The sequence below is a fragment of the Camellia sinensis genome, chromosome 8, assembly GCF_055761805.1.
Source record: "Camellia sinensis isolate YWXY chromosome 8, ASM5576180v1, whole genome shotgun sequence".
In the NCBI taxonomy this organism is placed as follows: Eukaryota; Viridiplantae; Streptophyta; class Magnoliopsida; order Ericales; family Theaceae; genus Camellia; species Camellia sinensis.
In genome coordinates, this window is record NC_138968.1 from 21,857,194 (window position 1) to 21,878,110 (window position 20,917).

Below are 20,917 nucleotides of genomic sequence, written 5' to 3' on the forward strand. Positions count from 1 at the left end.
AAATTTTTTCTCAAATTTTTCAACCAAACATAGCGTTAGGGTTGGACTAAAACAACCCATTAAAAAATAAAATATATGAAAATAGTTAATAATACAAAATGTCACATTCAATCCATAACTATTTTATTTTTTTTCTCACAACTATTAAATCAATTATAAAAAAAAAATTAACTATCTTCCTAAATATAATTATTTTAGCCAGACTTTGAATTGGTGAGAGAGATTGATTCACCCAAATAAATGGGTTTCGTCAAGTCCCAATGAAGACCTTGTTATCCACAATTGTGTTCAAGATTGATCCACAGCTGATGAGATGGTTATCAAGAGGAGTGAAAGCTGTGGAGAGATGGAGAAGAATTGACAAGTGGAGGAGAGAGAATGTGAGTGGTTTTGGTTTTGATTTTAGTTTTAATTTATATTAAAAAATCAAAACAAATTTAAGAATTAGGAGTTAAAAATTTTGTGATGCGTTTAATTACTGGTAGAAATTTCAATGCCCAAAGTGCAGTGCTAGAAAGCCTATCTCTAGGTGATTTTTGGGCCCTTTCAGTGACTTTTTGGCATGTTGTCGACTAGTTTCAAAAACACTTTTCAAAGTCTAGATTTGAATTTTTTATATGTAGGAAAAGAGATTTGAGAGTTTCTCTCACTATTTTTGACATATTTTTTTGAATTTTTGACATCCGTAATAATTTTTTTTTCTTTCAATTCTCTTCTCTTATTGTTGTGAGTGTTCTTTTTCTACAACTCTAGGTTACGATAGTAACCAAAGTATAGTGGCAATAGTAGTGGAGTTAGGCAGTAGTGACAAAGACGACGACGACAACGAGTTTGGGCTTTCTTTTGATATAAGTCTTGCTTTTCAAAACCATATCTATAAGAAGATTGGTGTTTTTCTTCTGATCGTAACTTTTTTTCCTTTTTTTTTTTTTTTTCCAACTTTATAGTTATTGTTAGGTTGTTATTTGGCCCATAAGGTCTTGGGTTTGTATTATTATTATTGTTTTTTTTTAGCACACCTAAAATAGTGAATTAAACATAGGATAGCAAATTTACAGATTTTGCAAGTCGATGCAATAGATCAACCAGCAACCTATCAACTTTAGTTACACATAGAACACAAAATACTTACTTAAAGACCAAACATCTTGGACTACTAAATCGACCTCTCAATCCAACTTTCTTTTTTTGTTCAAAACTATCTACCAAAACCTTACAATCTGTAAATATAGAGAGGCATCGAATTTTCATATTGACAGCTCATTTAGTAGCCTCCAAAAGTGTTCTTGCTTCTGCTAGCAATGGAAAGAAAAGCCAAGTGGAAATCTCTTGTTGGTACTGTACGGGGGCGAAATATCCTCTGCTTTCCGTACTCCTTGTACTCTAAGCTTCTCTTGACGGCGTCTACCTGGCAACACAGAAACGGTAAGCTGCCTGGCGGTGTTATGCCGGATAGACCCTCCGACGATCAAGTCAGTCCACTTGAGGAAGAAGAAGAAGACTGAGAGAGAGAGTATTCTCTTTGGAGAAGAAGTTGCATACCTCTAGCGTTCGTCCTCCTCCCTATTTCAAGGCTGGCCATGCAGCCTCAAGATTATGCGCGCACTACCTCTGCCGTCCTTCCCAAGACAGGTGGCAGTGCTCGCCTCTCACCACCTTACGCGTGTAAAGGCTCAGTCCTCCCATCAGTACACGCAGAACTGTCTAACGGTATTGAGGCATGTGTGGAGCAAATGTCCCTTCCCTCGTGCCATTGGCCCAGGTGGCACACCTGACTGCAATACCACGACCGACCTATCTCCCACGAAGAACTATCACTACAGGCGCTCAACCACTCTATGCCCCACTGGACTGCCCCTTGGCAAAGGGGCGGCGGGGTGATGCTCATGGACCGGGCAGGTATTGACCGGTTTATCGTGGCATACCGGTTGCGAGGCATGCCGGCCTCCCTCCATTCTACCTTCATCCGAGGTTATCTTGAATCTTCCCATCTCGGCTCACCGGTCAGAGACGCGTCATCCCTCCCTTGTCCGCAGTTTAGCCCGAGCTATCCGTAGCCCGGTCTCGCCACTTAGCTGTGTGCACCGCCGAATGTTTGCTAGTCACCGCTCGGCCAGGCTTAGTTCACGCCCGGTCAGCTGATCTTTTAGACTGAGCAAAACGGACCCGTCCAATCTCTGCTCGGCCGTACTAACGGCGCAAATCTTCCCTTTCAATTGCCCCTTAACCCTATCCGACCTTGTCGTGACTGGGGTTACCATCGTGACCGAGCTAACGGATTGAGTTACGCCATCACCAAGCCGAGCATGATTGGGGGTGAATCTATCGCCGAGCTGTCCCGTTTGGTCGGCCATTTCCTCCGCAGTCTTATCAAAGGTCGTACAACCGTATTGACAACCGCGTTTCCAGTGCCACGTGGCTTCACGCCACTAGGTCGTACAGCCAGCTGTTCTGCACGCGCAAAATTCAAACGGCGCAGCCGTTTGGGGTTCCTTCCTCCCTCTTTTGTATTCCAACGAAGGGCCTAAAACCCTTCACTTTTCACCTTCTCTTCCACACAAGCCCTAAACCTCCCAAGCTTTCGAACCACTGCCATTGCTATTTCTGTGCCATATCCCCCATTTCAAATCCTTTCGAAGGCCACAATCGAGCTCTCGAGGTCGCGTTCACCCTCACACCTGCCCTTCTGGTAAGTCACACTACCCCCCCTTGCATCTCTTACTTCTACTTCTCAAAGTTTTTCCATACATGTTCTTCATTCCCGTGTCACTATGCTTCGTATTTTTGTTTATTTTCGGGGCCATTAGAGTTGCTTTCCCTTGCCTAGATCTTGCACATCCTAGGGCAAACAAGAATAGTAAGAATGGCTGGGGCTTCCATACCCCTTGTTTCTCCTGGGTTCGAATGAGTTCGTCCTATCTCTGGGATGAACAGTTTGAATCTGGGTAGAACCAAGCAAAACGCTCGTTTAGATCCATAAATGACACATCGGCCGAGCAAAAACTGGTTTGTGACTTCTCGTAGAGGTTGTAGCCGAGCCAAGCTATCGATTAAAACTTGGTAATAGTACTGAACCGGGCAAAAACTTGAGGTCGTTACTCGTGCCTTGACCGAGTTAACTCGTCAAGTAGAAACGACCGAGCTATAACTTTGACCGAGCCATCTTCGGAAAGTTAGAACCGAACTAGGAAATCGACCAAGTAGCATAACCGAGGTACGGGTCGAACCGGCCAAACACCAATAATCCCTTCACTGAGCCAATTCCCATAGGGGCCGTGCAATTTATGCCATGCTAACCCTTGGAATTATTTTTTAACAATACAGAACAAATAGGACCGACCAAGCCAGTCCAGCACTAACTGGTGGAGCTCAGAGTCCGAGCAGACCCACCAACATTTTTGACCGAGATATACACTATATCAAATAAGACCGAGATAGATGGGGAAGCACCGCTATATGGTTAGCTCGCCCGGTGCGATGGCCGAGTTTCGCAGGGATTACAACATCCCAGATGACGTCATCTTAGAGCTCGCCAAAAAGGGAGATACCCCTTGGGGAGATCTAGACCGGTGCCCCTTTACGGTCGTGTCAATAGTAGAGGGAGGGCTCCGCTTCCCGGTCCAGCCTTTGATCTGTGAGTTTTTGAGGCAGACAAGGCTTTGCCCGACCCAAGTTTCAAATAACACTTACAAAATAATAAACGGGGTCACCGAACTGAACCGGAGGCTCGGTCTCAATCTCGGTCTGGCTGAAATTTTCCATCAGTATAGTCTTAGTAGAAATAAGAGCAGGTTTTGCTGGTACCTCAAAGTGAAGAAGGGCCGAGCAAAATTAATAGAGGGTAACCCGGACAAGGAGACCAACGACGACGACTTCCTGTGGGTGTCCGGTCGCTATGAGGACACCGAGGCACCCATACCGGGATGGTATATTAGAAAGGATTTTGGTAGTGCCGGTGAGTTGCTCAGCTGACTGCGCTATTTTCTTTATGTATCAATTATTTTCCATGCCGATCTAACACTTGTCTTCTTTTTGCAGATAAGCACCTGGCAGCAGACTACTACCGGGCCAACCAAGAGGCCATCAGAGTCCTGCTGCGCCATCCTGCCGAGGAGAGGGAGGCTTCGAAATTGCTCAGCTTCGATCAGACCTACCATTACACCGCGCCGCGCAGGAGCCGGGTTACCGATTTTCTGCGTGCGCCAACCCCAGAACTGGATCCAAACCTACCATCGATCAGGCTTATTCCACTCACCGCCGAGCAAGAAATTGCGAAAATCAGGGCCATCAAGTCCTTGATCACTGGGGAAGAAGACGAGCCCTAGAACCTAGAGGCAACCGGTGGGACATCCTCCACACCCGCTGTTGTAGACACCCCATTTTTGACCGTCCTCAAGACTTGGACGTCACCGTTTGAACACTCGGTGATTATCCATGTTTGTGTTCGTTTGGAGTTCCCGGAGGTCTCGGCTCACGCGCCCTGCCTCAGGATCTCCGAACTTGACCGTTTAGTGTCTGGTTTCACACCAAACACTTGTGTTTTGCCTTGGAGGGGCAGGGAATGCCTTGTGAGGCATCCCCACACACCACCGGCAGTGGCTAGAGGCCACCGGCTGGTTTTTTTGCTTCCATCGGCACTGTTTGTTACCGGTCGGCACTGTTTATTGCCGGTTGGCACTAAATTTTGTCAAAATGACATTTTTGGGCAGCCGACCACTGTTCATCTACTTTATGGAGATATTTTATGCCAGCTGTGATAGCTGGCACCAACTCTGCCTCCCTCCATACACGTGTATGGAGGGATCTCCCTCTAAGCAAGCTTGTTGTATAAGCTTTGCAAGAGGGAGTCCTATAAGAGGAAGGCTCTCCTCTTTGATCTAGGTTAGAAAACTTGGAAGCAAAAACCAGAGCTTAGAGATATAGATACATCCTATCTCTATATCTCCCTCTCTCTCCTCCTTTGTGTGTGTTTTTTGCCCCAAAAGTGTGTTTTTACCTTATTTTTGCACCAATACACACACTATTACACCTAGCTCCGAGATTGAGGGACTTGGGGGCTTGATTCTTGAGTTTTTGGACTGATTTTGATCAAAAGAAGAGGGCTAGACCATTTGTTCTTCAAAGGTTCTTCAAGGGTGAGCATCTTGCTTTATTTTCTCCAAACTTGCAATAGTTATTTACCTATCTGGCTTGCTGATTTAGCTTTTGTGCATAACATGAAAAAGGCTTATATTTTCATGCTTTAGAACTTTCATTAAGGTTGTCTTGTAGTTTGAGTGCAAACTCACCTTGTTAGGCCTTATTTGGCCCCTTTTGTTGCCTCTTTGGTAAGGTTTTGTTTACTTCAGTGTTTTGATCTCCTCACTACTGAAAACTAGTGTATTTTCAGTGGTAAGGAAGGTGGTTTGAAGTCTTGCATAGGGGAGGGACACCCCTCTCCCTTCATTGTCTTGTTTCCTTGCTTTTTGGCTTAAAAGGGTAGCATGTATGCTTGATCATTTTTTGCCTCATTTCAGAAGTTTTTTGGGTGTTTTAGGTCATGTGTGACCTCTGTTTTTGGCCGGATTTATGTCTCTTTACATGCTTAAAGTACTTGCTTTGTATTGCTCCATTTGGCCTAGAAATGCCCCTTGTGCTTAGGCCATGATTCTTGCATATATTGGTATGGTTCCATGAAGGTTTTGATATTATTTTATCATATTTGAAGTCTCTTGGTTATCAATTTGGTCATGTTTGACATGTTTCTTATGGTTGCTATGCATTTTGGCTTGCAAGCTTTGAGTATGTTGACCTCTAGCATGCATAGTTTGGACCATCCTCATGTTTTGGCATCATTTAGGACCATGTTTCAGTCCATAAATCATGATCATATGTGTGCATTTGTGACCTCTTTTGTGCCTTGAAGGTGTGCCCTCTTATGCCTACACATGAGCCTTAGTGCACACACTCCTTTGGAGTCTTTTTTAGCTGCCATATTAGGAGGGTTTGGAGTCCTATTTTGTCTGTAAAAACTCTGTTTTTACTTGTCTAAACCATGCCATGATTTGGTCTTGTTGTTGGAAGTGAAGTGGCCCTTTTGTGCCTTAGCCTTAGGTCTATTGGCTTGCATGTTGACATGAGAGTTTGTCCGTCATTTTGGGCACTTTTTGGTACTGTTTTGAGGTGAATCAAGGCCTGCACCTTTACCACTTTAAGGCCCTCTTGCATGCTTGTCCCATGCCCATTGCTTGATTGCTTCATTAAGCCTTATAATGTGTTTATCCCATTGCTCAAATGGTCCATGTTTGTATCATATTCATATCTTGCATGCCTAACATTGTATACTTGCCATATTAGTTGCATGATATTGGGCATGTCTTGCATGATTGGTATCATGTTGCATCTTGAGCCATGTTTGCATAACATGCATTGCATTATTTGGTTTGGGGTGTCAAGCCAAATGTGAGGATCAAGGGACATTCATACTTCAAGTGATGTAATGTGCCTTGATTCTCGGTCATCGAGGCCTTTGACTCCGACTTGATAAGGCCTTGGTTCTCATTTCGTTTGTTGCATGCATCTTTACATCAAGTGGAAAACTTGATCCCTTGGGCTATCATGCACCATTGATGGCTCGAGGATCGAGGGCCATGCTTCTTTGAGTTTAAAGCATGACCATGCTTACATATGCCTGAAATCCCATGCCATACTGTCTGTCCTCTGTTTGCTGTCAAAACTGTCTTCTGCAGGAAGTTTCTGCCGACCGGCAGAATTCAGTGCCGACCGGCAATCTGTTTACAGCCGATAGATCCAAAATCGGCCGGTGGGAACTGTGCACTGCCGGTGGTAATTTTCCCTAGCCGGTGGTACTCTGCAGCATGCAAGGAACCTGTTTTGAGACTTTGGGAATTTTCAGAGAAGCAGGGCAGTATAAACAGAGGTGGCAGTGATGTGGTACGGGTTTTCCAGGCGAGCCGAATTTCGAGCATGCATCATTCGCGCATCCCGAGACAGAGGCTGCGGCCATCCTTTTCTTTCTGTTGCATTCTTTCTATTAATTAATTAGAAATTCTGTAATAATTTATTCGCTTATCATTTGGACTGTAATATTTATTTGGCCCCTCCGAGTGAGGGCAATGATGTAATAAGTGTGGGTGAGTGTGTGTATGTCTTCCAATCCCCACTTCTTTCTTCCCTTTTATTTACCTGCTTATGATGGTAGATTAGGGCATTTTTGAAATTAGCATACCTTATGCTATGCATGCGCGCATTCATGTATTTGTATTGCACGCATTAGGCTCGGTACATCATGCTAACTGCATTCGTATTTCAAATTCCAAATTGAATACGTGAATCAATCGGTTGCATCTCATATGCCATATTCAGGTTAGCCGAGCCTGTCTAGATTGCATTTTTACATGTGTTGTATTAGCCATTTTTTTAACATGAACTAGGACATGCATGTTTGCTAACTAGTTTACTGTTTTGGCACGGAGTACAATGTAAGTAGTTATGCTTTAGCATCCTGCATACGTGTGAGTGTTGCCATGACAGTATGTTTGCCATGCGAATAAATGCTTATGTGATAAATTGTTTGAATGCCTGTGGGTGAAGGGTAGATTGTTTGAATTGGAAAAACTCATTAAAATCCGTGTTTTAGCCTACTTGCGGGTAGCAAATTCTAAAACGTTTTTCAAAACAAACGGATATGCAATGCTTATTTCCAAATTAGGCGATCTAGTCTATACTTGTTTGCTGTGCGCATAATATAATAATTCTAGGCTAATAACCGGAATAAGAACACATAAAGTTTTCAAAAACGGATATCATGATTAGTAGAGGCCAGTCTTCGGACCCGGCGAGAGGGGGTGCTCATAGTTGACCTTCCCCAATCGTACCCTAGCTCCCGAGCCGAGACAACTCCGGTGATGATGGACATGTGGCCTTCGGCACCGAGTCAAGGTTTCCTAAATTTCCCCATTTTAAAATATTTAGGTGGCGACTCTGTATCTGGCAAAGTAGTCCATGTTTGGCACTTCTTTTAAAAAAAAATCTGTTTCTCAAAACGATTTGCTAGATTTGGACTCTTTGGTTCAAGATTAAGAACCGTGACAACAATCGAGTCCGAACTGTAGCGGGGTCCCTCGCGGACTTGTTATAGCCGTGCAGGGAGACGGGGCAGTGCTGGCGCTTGCCAGCGAGCAACCGGCTGGTCGGTCCAAGAACCGGCCGAGGAACGAGAAAACTGGGCCGCGTCTGGCGAATGAAGACTCCACCGATCACATCTCTACCGAGCTCGGGGACCAGACCGAGCAACCACGGACCAGCAAATCCAAGGGCCCAGCCCCCCCGGTCTGGGCACCCGAGTTCAAATACCAGGGCCGAGCAGTTTCTGCTGAAGACTCTGTGTACGCGGACAAGGACTACTCGCTTGGTTTCAATTTGACCAAGGGGTTGATCTTGCCCGCCGATATGAAAAAACATGACGAGCTTTCCGATCTCAAGGTCCTCCGCTCAGCGGCGAAATCCATAGTGCTGGTAAGTTCTCCATTTTTTACGTCAACTGTTTGCTCGGTTTTTGCGCGGTTTTTCGAATACTGATGATCTCTCACTTGTTTTTAGGCCGCGCAAAAGAACTACTTAGCCCACGACCGGATGATCAAAGTGCGGCAGAGCCTGCGGAATGCCATAGTTGAGAATAAGGCTTAAAAGGACGAGATAGCAAAGCTCAAAGCAGCGCAGGAAGCAGTTGAGGCCGAGCGAGATATCCTGAGCCAGAAGGTCGACCGAGCTAACGAGGACAAACTTCGGGCTGTGAAGTCGACGAGGGCTTGGTATCTCGCCGAGCTGAGGAAACTACGCGATGCGCACAAAGCCGAGAGGGACAAAGCTGTAGATGATGCAGAAGACTGGAGATACGCGCAGGGCGAGAAGACCTACGAACGGCAGGTCCAAGCGACCAAGGACATCTTTTTCCAATGCGGCTGGAAAACTGCCATGGAGAAAGTTGGTCTTGGTCAGGATTCTGACATGTTCATCAATCCGCCTGCTGCCTATATCCCGGTCTACATGCAGGCGTACTCCAAGGCCACCCAAAACCGGCTCATCACGAATGCAAGGAAAGAGGCCGAAGAAGAAGCCGTCGCCGCGAAACTAGCCGAACAAAATCCTCCCGAAGCATCTCCAAGTGCAGAGGAAGAGGCTGATCGGGATGTTGCCATGGTGGAAGGAACTGACGATGACGCCGAAGAAATCCTGTCCCAGCAAAATGTGGAAGAGGCCAAGCAAACAGTGCAAGTCGCCGAACCAACGGTTGACGTAGATTTGGATTAGCCCTTTTTGTTGTTTTTTTTTTTTTTGTAACCGGGCTATGTTCCCCCCGTCTTGTACTTAAATTTCCATTATCAATGAAGGCTTTCGACTTTTTGCTCGCTCATCTTCTATTTCTGTTCGGTTTGCGTCTGCATGGATTCCTTAATTCAATTGATGACAATTCACAACTGCTAGGTCGGTTATGCCGTACAATTTGACGAGCTAAAATCACCTCAAACGTTTGCTAAGTAGTAGTTCGGTTCCATGAACTTTCAAATGAACTGACGTCTTAACTCTTTCGAGCAAAATATGTTCGGCCTTAATTAGTTTGTAAATTTCATGCAATTTCGACGTAACCGAGCAAAATCAGTTTGCCTTTTAAGTTGGGCAAGCCGCCAACATTTCTTTGAGGCCGAGCAAATTCAGCTCAGCTTCTTATCGATTGGACAAAATTCCAACATCCCGAATTCTGCCGAGCAAGCTCCGCTCGTTTTCCATATTGGGCAAGACACCAATATGTCCACTGGGCCGAGCAAAATCAGCTCGGCCCTTACACTGGGCAAAACACCAATGTTTCAGCTGAGTTGGTCATGGCGCCAACATTTCAATCGGGCGAGCAAAACCATCTCGGCCCTAAGGCGAATGGGGCCTTACGCCTATTACATCTTTTGACAATGCAACTGTTTGTGCGGTTTGCATTCATTCCGGCGAGAGTAAATCAATCCAGTCCCATTCAAGTCGGTCTCTTGCCCCTGGTACTCATAATTGCCTTGCGTCTTTGCGAATCCATTGTACAAAGATGTAATTCCAAATAACAAGAGGGCTATTTTTCATTACAAAAGCATTGCTATCCTTTACATTAAGTGCCAAAGGGCTAAAGGTCTAAAAAAGCTAAAAAACACAAGCAAATTACATCTTAAAAGTAAAAGACCTTAAGGTTGGCCGTATTCCATGGTCTGGGGACAGCCTTGCCATCTATATCTTCCAGATGGTATGCCCCTTTACCGGCAAGACCAATCACTTTGTATGGTCCTTCCCAATTTGCACCGAGCTTTCCCTCACCAGGGACCACTGTGTTGCCAAGCACCTTTCTTAATACCCAGTCCCCAATCTTGAACATCCTGGTATGCACAGCCTTGTTATACTTTTTGGAGAGTTCTTGTTGATAAGTTGCTATGTGGATCAATGCTCGCTCCCTCCTTTCTTCAGCAAGGTCTAACTCTAATGCCAACGCTTTACTATTTAGATCTGGCTAGAAACCTTCAGAGCGGATGGTTGGCATGCCAATTTCTAATGGGATGACGGCCTCCATGCCATAGGCCAAAGCAAAAGGTGTTTCTCCGGTTGACCGCCTTGGGGTAGTGCGGTATGCCCAGAGCACATTAGGGAGTTCTTCAGCCCATTTACCCTTAGCCTTCTCAAGCCGCTTCTTCAGCCCGTCCAGGATGGTCTTGTTTGAAGCCTCTGCTTGACCATTTGACTGAGGATAGGCCGGCGTCGAATTGTAGAACTCGATCTTCAACTCTTCGCAAAATTCGCGAAAGAGTTTACCATCAAATTGAGCGCCATTATCCGAGATGAAGGCCTTGGGTATACCGAAACGGGTGATCACGTTTTGCCATACAAACTTCTTCACGTCTTTTTCCCTTATGGTCGCTAGTGGCTCGGCCTCAACCCACTTGGTGAAATAGTCGGTGGCGGCAATGAAGAACTTACGGTTTCCCGGTGCAGCTGGGAGTGGCCCAACAATGTCCAACCCCCAAAGCGCGAACGGCCAAGGACTTGTGAGGGGGAGCAAATCCCTAGCCGGCTGGTGGATCTGGTGGGCGAACTTCTGACACTTCTCGCACCTGCGAACATATTTTTGTGCATCTGCCTGCATGCGCGGTCACCAATAACCGTGAGAAATTGCTCGGTAAGCCAAGGATCTGCCCCCAGTGTGGCTGCCACAGATGCCCTCATGTATCTCATAGAGGAAAGCCTCCACCTTGGTGGGGTGGATGCATTTCAAATACGGTCGGTGAAAGATTTCTTGTACAAGGCCCCGGACGGGGAGAGCCAAAACCGCTCTGATTTTGCCCGGATCTTGTGTGACGCCTTCTTTTCTTCTGGTAGAATTCTATCTTTCAGGAAGGCGATGATAGGATCCATCCAAAAAGGGCCCAAGTCGGTGCAGAGTACCTCGGTTGATTCGGGTTCCTCAATGCTTGGCCTGGGTAAAAATTCTATCATCAAGGGGTTAGGAAAAGCTGTCTGGGCAGAAGCAAGTCCGGCCAATTCATCAGCCGCGCTGTTGTCCTCGCGGTCGATTTGTTCCAACCTTATTGCAGCGAACTTCTTGATCTCTACGCGTACCAGCGCCTGATACTTGGCCATTCTTTCGTCCTTTGCTTCATACTCCATTGAGACTTGATTGACCACCAACTTGGAATCACTAAATACCATAAGGGTTGTGGCTTTCATTCTCAGCGCGCTTCTTAGTCCGGCAAGGAGAGCTTCATACTCAGCCTCGTTGTTGGATGCTGGGAAACCGAGTGTAATTGTCTGTTCGATGATCAGCCCGTCCGGTGAGTTCAGCACGATGCCCAGCCCGGCCCCATGTCTGTTGGACGCCCCATCAACGAAGAGCTTCCACATTTCGCCAATAAACAGCTTCCAGCAATTAGAGGGGTTCTGGGAGCTTCTCATTTCCAAGTCTCTGATCGATTCATTCTGGTCCCTTTCCTTGTCTTGGTTGGGTTCATCGTCGTCGGACTTTGTTAGTCCGGTCATGCTTGTCCCTTTTCCTACTTGCGAACCAACACTCGCTTCTGCTGCCAGAATCATGGGTTGCGCTAAATCCGCACCAACCAAATCAACCGGGCATACTGGATGTATCCTAGGGGCAAATTCCGCCACAAAGTCGGCGAGTGCTTAAGCCTTGATTGCGGTGCGCGGTCGGAACTTGATGTCATATTGTCCTAATTGCACGGCCCATTTCAAAATTCTTCCAATGAAGTCTGCCTTTTCAAAAAGCACTTTAAGCGGGAACTCGGTTAACACAACTATTGTATGGGCATGAAAATAATATGCCAGTTTTCTTGACGCCATCATTAGGGCCAGCGCCAATTTTTCCAAGGGAAGATACCTCGTTTCAGCTGGGAGAAGAGTCTTGCTTACATAGAAGATCGGTAAGTGCTGGATGCCTTCAGCACGCACCAATACCGCGCTGACTACATATTGAGAGACAGCCAAGTAGAGGTACAACTCTTCGCATGGCTGAGGTGTGACCAAAATAGGGGCTGAAGAGAGATATGCTTTCAGGTCTACTAGCGCGTGGTCGCACTCGTCATCCCAGAAGAACTTGGACTTCAGAGTTTTAAAGAAGGGCCTGCAACGATCAGAAGACCGGCTGATAAATCTGTTCAACGCGGCTGCCATCCCGGCTAGATGTTGCACGTCCTTCATGGAGTTGGGACGCTCCAGGTCTTGTATGGCCTTGATCTGTGATGGGTCAGCTTTAATCCCTCGATTTGTGACCAGAAAACCCAGAAACTTTCCGGTGCCAACTCCGAAGTCGCACTTTGTGGCGTTCAAGCGAAGCTTGTGTAGCTTAAGTATGGCGAACATCTCTGCAAGGTCGGCGAGGTGTTGAGACTTCTCCTTACTCTTCACCACCATGTCGTCGATATAGGCCTCCATTGTTCGGCCCAGAAGAGGAGTGTAGACGTCCCCGAACGCCCCGGGAGGGTGAGCTCCCGTTCTGTTCATTTGGGGTCATTACAGCTCAGGACTCTCAAATTGTCACGGTTCTAAGTCTGAACCAAAGAGTCCAAATCCGACAAATCGTTTTGAGAAACAGATTTTGAAAGAAGTGCCAAACATGGACTGCTTTGCCAGATACAGAGTCGCCACCTAAATGTTTTTAATGGGAAATTTAGGAAACCCTGACTCGGTGCCAAAGGCCACGTGTCCGTCATCACCAAAGTTGCCTCGGCTCGGGAACTTGGGTACGATTGGGGAAGGTCACTTCATGAGCACCCCCGCTCGCCCGATCAAAGATCGGCCTCTACTAACCATGATATCTATTTTTGAAAAAATTATGTGTTCTTATCCCGGTTATTAGCCTAGATTACTATGTGATGCGCACAGCATACAAGTATAGACTGGATCGCCTAAATTGGAACAAAACATTTCTTGTTCGTTTTTGAAAGATGGGTTGCTACTCGCAAGTAGACTTAAAATGCAGATTTTGCCACCCTCGGGTGGGCTTAGAAAAGATGGTTTTGCCACTATCTAGTGGGCTTAAAACAAACAGTTGATGATTTATTCCAATCCAAATAACCCAACATTCACCCACAGGCATTCAAGCAGTTATATCACATAAGCAATTAGCCTTATGGTAAGCATGCTATTCATGGCAGTCACTCACACGCATGCAAGGATGCTAAAGCATAAAACTCACCGAGTACTCCAAGCCAAAAAAAGAAGCTAATTAGAAATCCATGCATGATCCTAATTATACAGAAATGCCTAATGCAACACATGCAAAAATGCAACTAAAATAGGCTCGGCTATTCTAAACATGGCATATGAAATGCTACAGTTAACATGTATTCAATTTGGAATTGAAAGTACAATGCAGTTAGTATGATGCGCCGAGCCCGGTGCATGCAAAACAGATGAATGATGCAAACATGCTGTCATACTGTATGCTAATTGAAATATGCCCTAATCTAACCATCATAAGCAGGTAAATAAAAGGGAAGAAAGACGTGGGGTTGGAAGACATACATCACACTCACCCACACTTATTACAATTATACCCTCGCACAGAGGGTCCGAATAAATAATACAGCCCCGAATAAAAGAATATTACAGTCCAAATAATGTACAAATTCCTAATTAATTTACAAATTAACTAAGAAAGCTGTAAACTGGCATACAAGCCAGGGACTGCCTTGATTCCATTCCGGATGATGAATGATGCATACCCGGGTTGTCTTTGCGCGGAAATCCATGACGATGCCCCAATTAGCCTCTGTTTGCACCTGTTCTTGAAATGCGTGCCAAGCCTCAGAAGACCGCTGATTCTTGATTTGTTGCAACAGAGAGCAGGAAAGGGACATAGCAATGTATTTTCACAAATGTATGCATGTCTCGATTCTCGTGCCACCAATCACGCATATCGATGCATGATGGCCGAGGAGTCGAATTGTGAAATTCAATATAGAATGAATGCACATATAAACACAACAAGAACCTAACTCCATCATGGATGATCCGGAGTGTCGGTGACTAGGGAATTGAGACACATTCCGTCACTTGGAGTACGGAACGTACCTCGTTTCCCGTGCCCAGGCTAACTCCTATCCCGAACGCGATGCAATATGCATGACATGCATGAAATGCAACTAAGATACAATCCTAACATATACAATGTTATGGAATGGCATACACGCTGCGCGAGGTAATACACAACCGAGCATACACAATGCTATGGATGAAATGGCATACGCAATGCAATAATGGGCTTACACCAACATGAGAGAGCCTCAGCCACACTCACATAGGAGGCCATCAGATGAAAACAAGACAACTCGAAATGCGTGCACGCGTGTACGCAAACCGAGGACTGACCCTCAGGCACCGAAATGCCACTCTAATGAGACATGGCAAAGACATGGAGTATGATATGCTATAATGCAAAAATCAGAGGTAAAATGAGATGCAAAATAGCCCCGAAACCCGGTAAAATGAAACCCGATGCATGGAACGAGCCCCGAAACATAGATTTTGGTGCATGAAATGGCTTACAACTATACAATACAAACATAATTTGAACATGAGATGAAAAGACAGAAGCAAGGCAGCCCCTAGAAAAGCATTTTTACAGTTTAAGGCATGGCCAAACAGTAAGCACAAGTTGGGCTAAATTAGCATACAAAAGTGGCCCTAAATGTGAGATAATGAAGCAAGTGGTAGATACAAAGCCCAAACAGAAAAAGACTCTTCTACAACACTGAAGAGGGACAAAAAATATGACTACTTTCAGTTTATGGAAACCCCCAAAATAATATACAAGTATGCTCAAAATGCCATGCATGGTAGGGGCCAAAAGAGGTCGAAACACAAAGTATACAAAAAATTCACCAAACAGAAAAAGACCCTTAATGAAACATGACAAGGGGGTCAAAATATGGTCACTTTCAGTTCGGACCGAGGTCCAAAAACAGAGACACAATAGGCTAACAAATCATGCAAAAATGGAGACCAAAGAGGGATATAATGACAAGTGGCACATGGAGGTCCCAAACAGTGATGAGCCCTTCTTCAATGTTGAAGAAGGGATCAAAATAAGCTCACTTACAGTTTATAACATGCCCAAAACAGATTACATATAGGCCAAAAATAGCATGCAAGATTAGGGCCTAAAGAAGATATAAAGAAGGAAGTGCAAGATGGGAACCTAAAATGCCAAAATTTCCTTAATGAAACATGAAATAGAGCTCAAATAAAGGGTACTTTCAGTTTTGGTCGGAGCTCAAAACAGTAATCAAAATAACTAAAAAAATGTTGCAAAATTAAGCTCAAAAAGAGGGAATTGACACTTACCCTTGGAGACCAACCCTTGGTTGCTTCTTGGCTTGAGAAGTGATGCCTCCTAGCTGCTGGAAAACTCCCCAAGCTACTAGAAATGGAGTGGTGGTGGTGATGCTAGGTAGTGGTGTGAAAATGGGGTAGAACTTGGTTGTTTGAGCTTGAAAGAGAGAGATGGAGGGAGATGTGTATACAAGGCTTTTAGGTAATTTTTCCAACCCTCAAGACCAATGCTGGAGGCCAGTTATATAGACCAAAGAGGGGGAGAAAAGGAGGGAAAAAGTGGGGGGAAAACCAACCAAGTTTTCCTCCAAAATGGCAACCCCCTCCCGGATACCAAATCCGGGAAAAATGAATACATATTTGTAATGTACCAACCCTGAGGATCATGGCCGGCCAATTATCCAAGCTGCAGGCGGCCGGCCGGCCACCTCTTATGGCCGGCCGGCCAAGGGTCAAAAAGGTCAATGAGAATTAGTAGCCGACCATATGATATTGGTGGCCTCCCATGTGTGTACAACACAACCATGTGGTTAAAAACTGGAGAAAGTGAACCAGGAGAGAGAAAAGGCCACTTTTAGGAGGGGTTCAAAAGGGTCAAGCAACATTAGTGGCCGGCCATATGATATTGGTGGCCTCCCAGGTGTGTACATCACAAATATGTGGTTTTGGGTGCAAGAAAGTGGTCCAAGGGTGTTCAACATTGGCTTGGAAGTGAGAAAAACGGGCGTCGGAGGGCGCCGGAGGAATATAACTGGTTGCTGAAACAATTGTTGGCCTCCCACCCTTCTACGGCCTTCCTGGTGATGAAACAGAGGTACCTGCCAAAAATGAACGAAAACCGATGCAAAACGAATGTTCCGGGGCCGAAACGCGCAGTCCGGGGCCCCAAAAACGGGCTGTTAAGCACCGGGAGTGGTGTTTGACCACGAAGTCGGTCTCCCGGGCCACAGTGTCCCTCAAAAGGGATCAAATAAGAAGTATGCCAAAAATCAAAGCAAATGGAGGTGGTTAAGCGGTCCCGAACCGAGGCACACGGCCAATGGCTCCGAAAAATCGGAAACCGGACTCCAAACGGGCAAAATGGCCTACGACCACAAAACGTAGCCTACGGCCACTGAGAGATGACCTACAAGACCTCTCCCTCCCTTCGCGAAGAGAAAACAGAGAAAACCGAGCCTGGTTCGCAAACCGAGGCAAAGCACAAAAGAGTCCGGAAGTCTGGAGGCAAGGCTCGCAGCCGAGACTCTGAAACTTCTGAACGAGCACAATATGCAACATCACCAAGCGCTCAATCGGTGACGTCTGAGTCTAAAGGTCGATCAAAAATGGGGTGTCTACAAGGAGCGAACATCTTCGTTACCATCCTCTGAAAAGTAGCCCCGGCGTTCTTTAGTCCAAACGGCATGACTTTGTAGCAATATAAGCCTCTGGGGGTTGTGAACGACGTGATCTCTCTGTCCGGTTTATACATGGCTATCTGGTGGTAGCCGCGATATGCGTCCAGGAAGCTAAACCTCTGATGGCCAGCAGTTAAGTCCACCAGTTGGTCAATTCGTGGCAGGGGAAAGCTATCCTTGGGGTAAGCTCGGTTGACAGTCTTGTAGTCAACGCAGACTCGCCACTTGCCGTTCTTCTTCGAAACAACCACCGTGTTGGATATCCACCGAGGGTACTGCACCTTCTCTATGGCCCCAGCTTCTAACAAATTCTTCACTTCTTCTGCGACCACTTCAGCATAGTGCAAGGCTGAGCGGCGCGTCCTTTGAATGACTGGCCGTGCATTAGGGAAGACATTCAACTGATGACAAATGAAGCTCGGGTCGATGCCAGGCATGTCGTAAGGCGTCCAGGCAAAGGCCTCCAAATTGGAAACCAAGAAGTTTACATAATCCATCCGCTCGGCGCTAGACAAGGATGATCCCAAGAGGAAGAATTTAGTGGGATCGTTCTCGTCAATGCACACTTCTACCAAATCTTTGACCGACTTTTCCTCGGCCTTTCTTCCTACATCTTCAAGGACCTCTTTACCCTCGGGCCCTTCAATCATTTGGATGAACCCTTTGGCCGCCCGACTGCCATTTACCGCAACGAAGCATTGTTTCGCCATCACCTGGTCCCCCCAAACTTCCTCTATTTGTCCGCTTGGTGCCAGAAAGCGCATGACTTGGTGGAAGGTCGAAGCCACTGCTTGCATGGCGTGAAGCCAACCCCTGCCTAAGATCAAGTTGTAAGTTAATGGAACTTTAAGCACCCAGAACTCTACTTGCTTTACGACCGATCCTGCTTTGACCGGCAAAATAATCTTTCCGATTGGCCATTCTGGCTGCGAGTTAAAGCCGACCAAAGGGGACGTTGCAGGGGCCAAGTCCTTTTCTTCCAACTTCATTTGTTTAAACGCGTCATAATACATAATTTCTACCGAACTCCCCTGGTCGATCAAGATTCTCTTGATGTCAAAATCTTTGACGCTAAGAGTGACTACTAAAGCATCATTGTGCGGCATCTAAACTCTTTCCAAGTCCTTGGTTGAGAATGAAAGGATGTCCCTTTCTTCGGTCTTTCCTTTCTTCACAGCGGGCTGAACAGAGAGCACTTCCCTCATGTGCTCGACTTTCTTGATCATCCCTCTCAGCTCGCAAACCCTGGCCGGTTCAATGATACCGTGGATGACGTTGATTACACCTTGCGGGGGCGCTTCTAGGGCGGCCAGGCCGTTTGGCTCGACTTGGTCCGCTGGCGTGGCCTTGATGCCCCCATCTATGTATTGGTCAAGATGCGCCGCCGCCACCAACTCCTCTAAGTGTTGTTTAAGCGGCAAGCAGTCCTCTGTTTGGTGCCCCCGTTCTTCATGAAAGGTGCAGCGATATTTTGAATTGAAGCCCCTCTGCGCACTCCCCAACTTAGCCGGCCATCGGACGAAGGGTTCACCTCGAATCTCGCTCAAAATGCGGTAGATGGGGATTTTAAATACCGTGGTGATCCCAATCCGCGCCTTCAATTTTCTTTTGGCATCCTCCGCCGCATCATGGGGAGGGTCAGCTCGGTCATTTCAGCGGCCCTTGTTTCTGTCATCACGGTTTGAACCACGGCAGTGGTCTTTCGACTGGTTGTTCGGGCGGTTATCCTCCTGCCCAACCGAGTGAACTTTCCCCGCAACCCTTCTGTCCGCCGCGACCGGATTAGCCTTCTCGGTCACGGAGGCGGCATCATCCTCCACACGAATGTGCTCATTGATCCGCTGCATCAATGACTCCATGGTTGTAGGCTGATGCATCGTGAGTGAATCTCGTAGCCTATGTCCGACTGGGAGACCTCGTTTGTACTGAGTGATCGCCAGATTGGTGGGGTAGTCGAGGATCTCATTGTAAGTTTCCCAGTATTTCGCATTGTATGCCTTCAACGAACATCCAGACTCCATCTTGACGCCCAGGAGATGGTCGACCTCCTTCGGCGTTCGTGTGTTGGTTTTGAATCTGGTGACGAAGGCTTCCACTAGTTGCTGCCACCCCTCAATACTCCGCTCCGGGAGCCTTTCGAACCATTTCAAACCCAGCTCTCCCAAGCTTGCTGGGAATATGAGGCACATCAAGGCGTCATTCCGCCGGTGTCCAGCCATTACTTGCCGGTAATGGCTCACATGCATGTATGGATCCGTCTTGCTGTCGTACAAGGTAAACTTTGGCTGGTGGAATCCGGCGGGTAGTGGCGTACTCTCAATCTCTGGAGACAGCGACGTGGCAGTAAGTTGCGCCAGCTCTTTGTCCACCAGCGCAGGGGCCATCACTTTGGGGGCTGGCATCGCCACTTCCTCACTGTAACGAACTGGAACACTTAACCTCTGCAATGCCGGCACTCTCCGAGCCTCCCGACGGCGCGCCCTCTTCTCCAATACATCCCTCAAGTCCCTGGAACGTGTGGAGAAAGAGGATCCCGACGTCGGCGTCGGGTGTGAGGGGCGGTAGGTGTTGTCGCGAGAGAGGAACCTGCTCTCTCCCTAGTCAGAACCTCCAACCCCATAGTTCCTGGTGATGGAGAGAGAGTGGGTCCTCCCCTGGCGGCGACTGCTGCAACGAGGGGACGGGGTGCGCTCACTGAGGTTGCCCTCTCCAGCAACACCTTTCCCTTTAATTTAGCATTTCAGCAGCTCCATCTTCGTTGCCATTTTGCAAATGACAGCGTCTTGGTCCCTGAGTTTGTGCTCCAGGCGCTGCGTATAGGACTCCTCCAGGCGTCGGCGGCCCTCAGGACTCCGCGAGCGATCATTACTCCTCCCGTGTTTGTCTCGCGCACTTCGCGAAGGAGTCTCTAGGCCCGCCATGGCTGGAATATTCGGAGGACCTTCTCTCGCGCAGACGTATTCAGGTGTAATGCCATCGATGACGAACAGTAGGGCTTCGCCGTTGTTGGCCATGGAAATGGTTGAAGAAGCTCTAAGAACAAGGGTTGAGTATCAAAAAACTTCCCACAGACGGTGCCAATTGTACGGGGGCGAAATATCCTCTGCTTTCCGTACTCCTTGTACTCTAAGCTTCTCTTGACGGCGTCTACCTGGCAACACAGAAACGGTGAGCTGCCCGGCGGTGGTGTGCCGGATAGACCCTCCGACGATCAAGTCAGTCCACTTGAGGAAGAAGAAGAAGACTGAGAGAGAGAGAGTATTCTCTTTGGGGAAGAAGCTGCATACCTCTAACGTTCGTCCTCCTCCCTATTTCAAGGCTGGCCATGCAGCCTCAAGATTATGCGCGCACTACCTCTGCCGTCCTTCCCAAGACAGGTGGCAGTGCTCGCCTCTCACCACTTTATGCGTGTAAAGGCTCAGTCCTCCCATCAGTACACGCAGAACTGTCTAACGGTATTGAGGCATGTGTGGAGCAGATGTCCATTCCCTCGTGCCATTGGCCCAGGTGGCACACCTGACTGCAGTACCACGACCGGCCTATCTCCCACGAAGAACTATCACTACAGGCGCTCAACCGCTCTATGTCCCACCGGACTGCCCCTTGGCAAAGGGGCGGCGGGGTGATGCTCATGGGCCGGGCAGGTA

General features: G+C 47.0%; 1 protein-coding gene across 1 annotated transcript; it reads right to left on the reverse strand.

Moving 5' to 3' along the window:
- Positions 1–14,932: 14,932 nt before the first annotated feature.
- LOC145797617 (uncharacterized) lies at positions 14,933–18,376 on the reverse strand. Its single transcript, XM_082884999.1, has 2 exons — positions 17,414–18,376; positions 14,933–14,968 (listed from the first exon to the last, which is right to left on the reverse strand). The coding sequence occupies exons 1-2, from the start codon at positions 18,374–18,376 to the stop codon at positions 14,933–14,935; spliced, it is 999 nt and encodes a 332-aa protein (XP_082741125.1).
- Between the last annotated feature and the right edge of the window lie 2,541 nt (positions 18,377–20,917).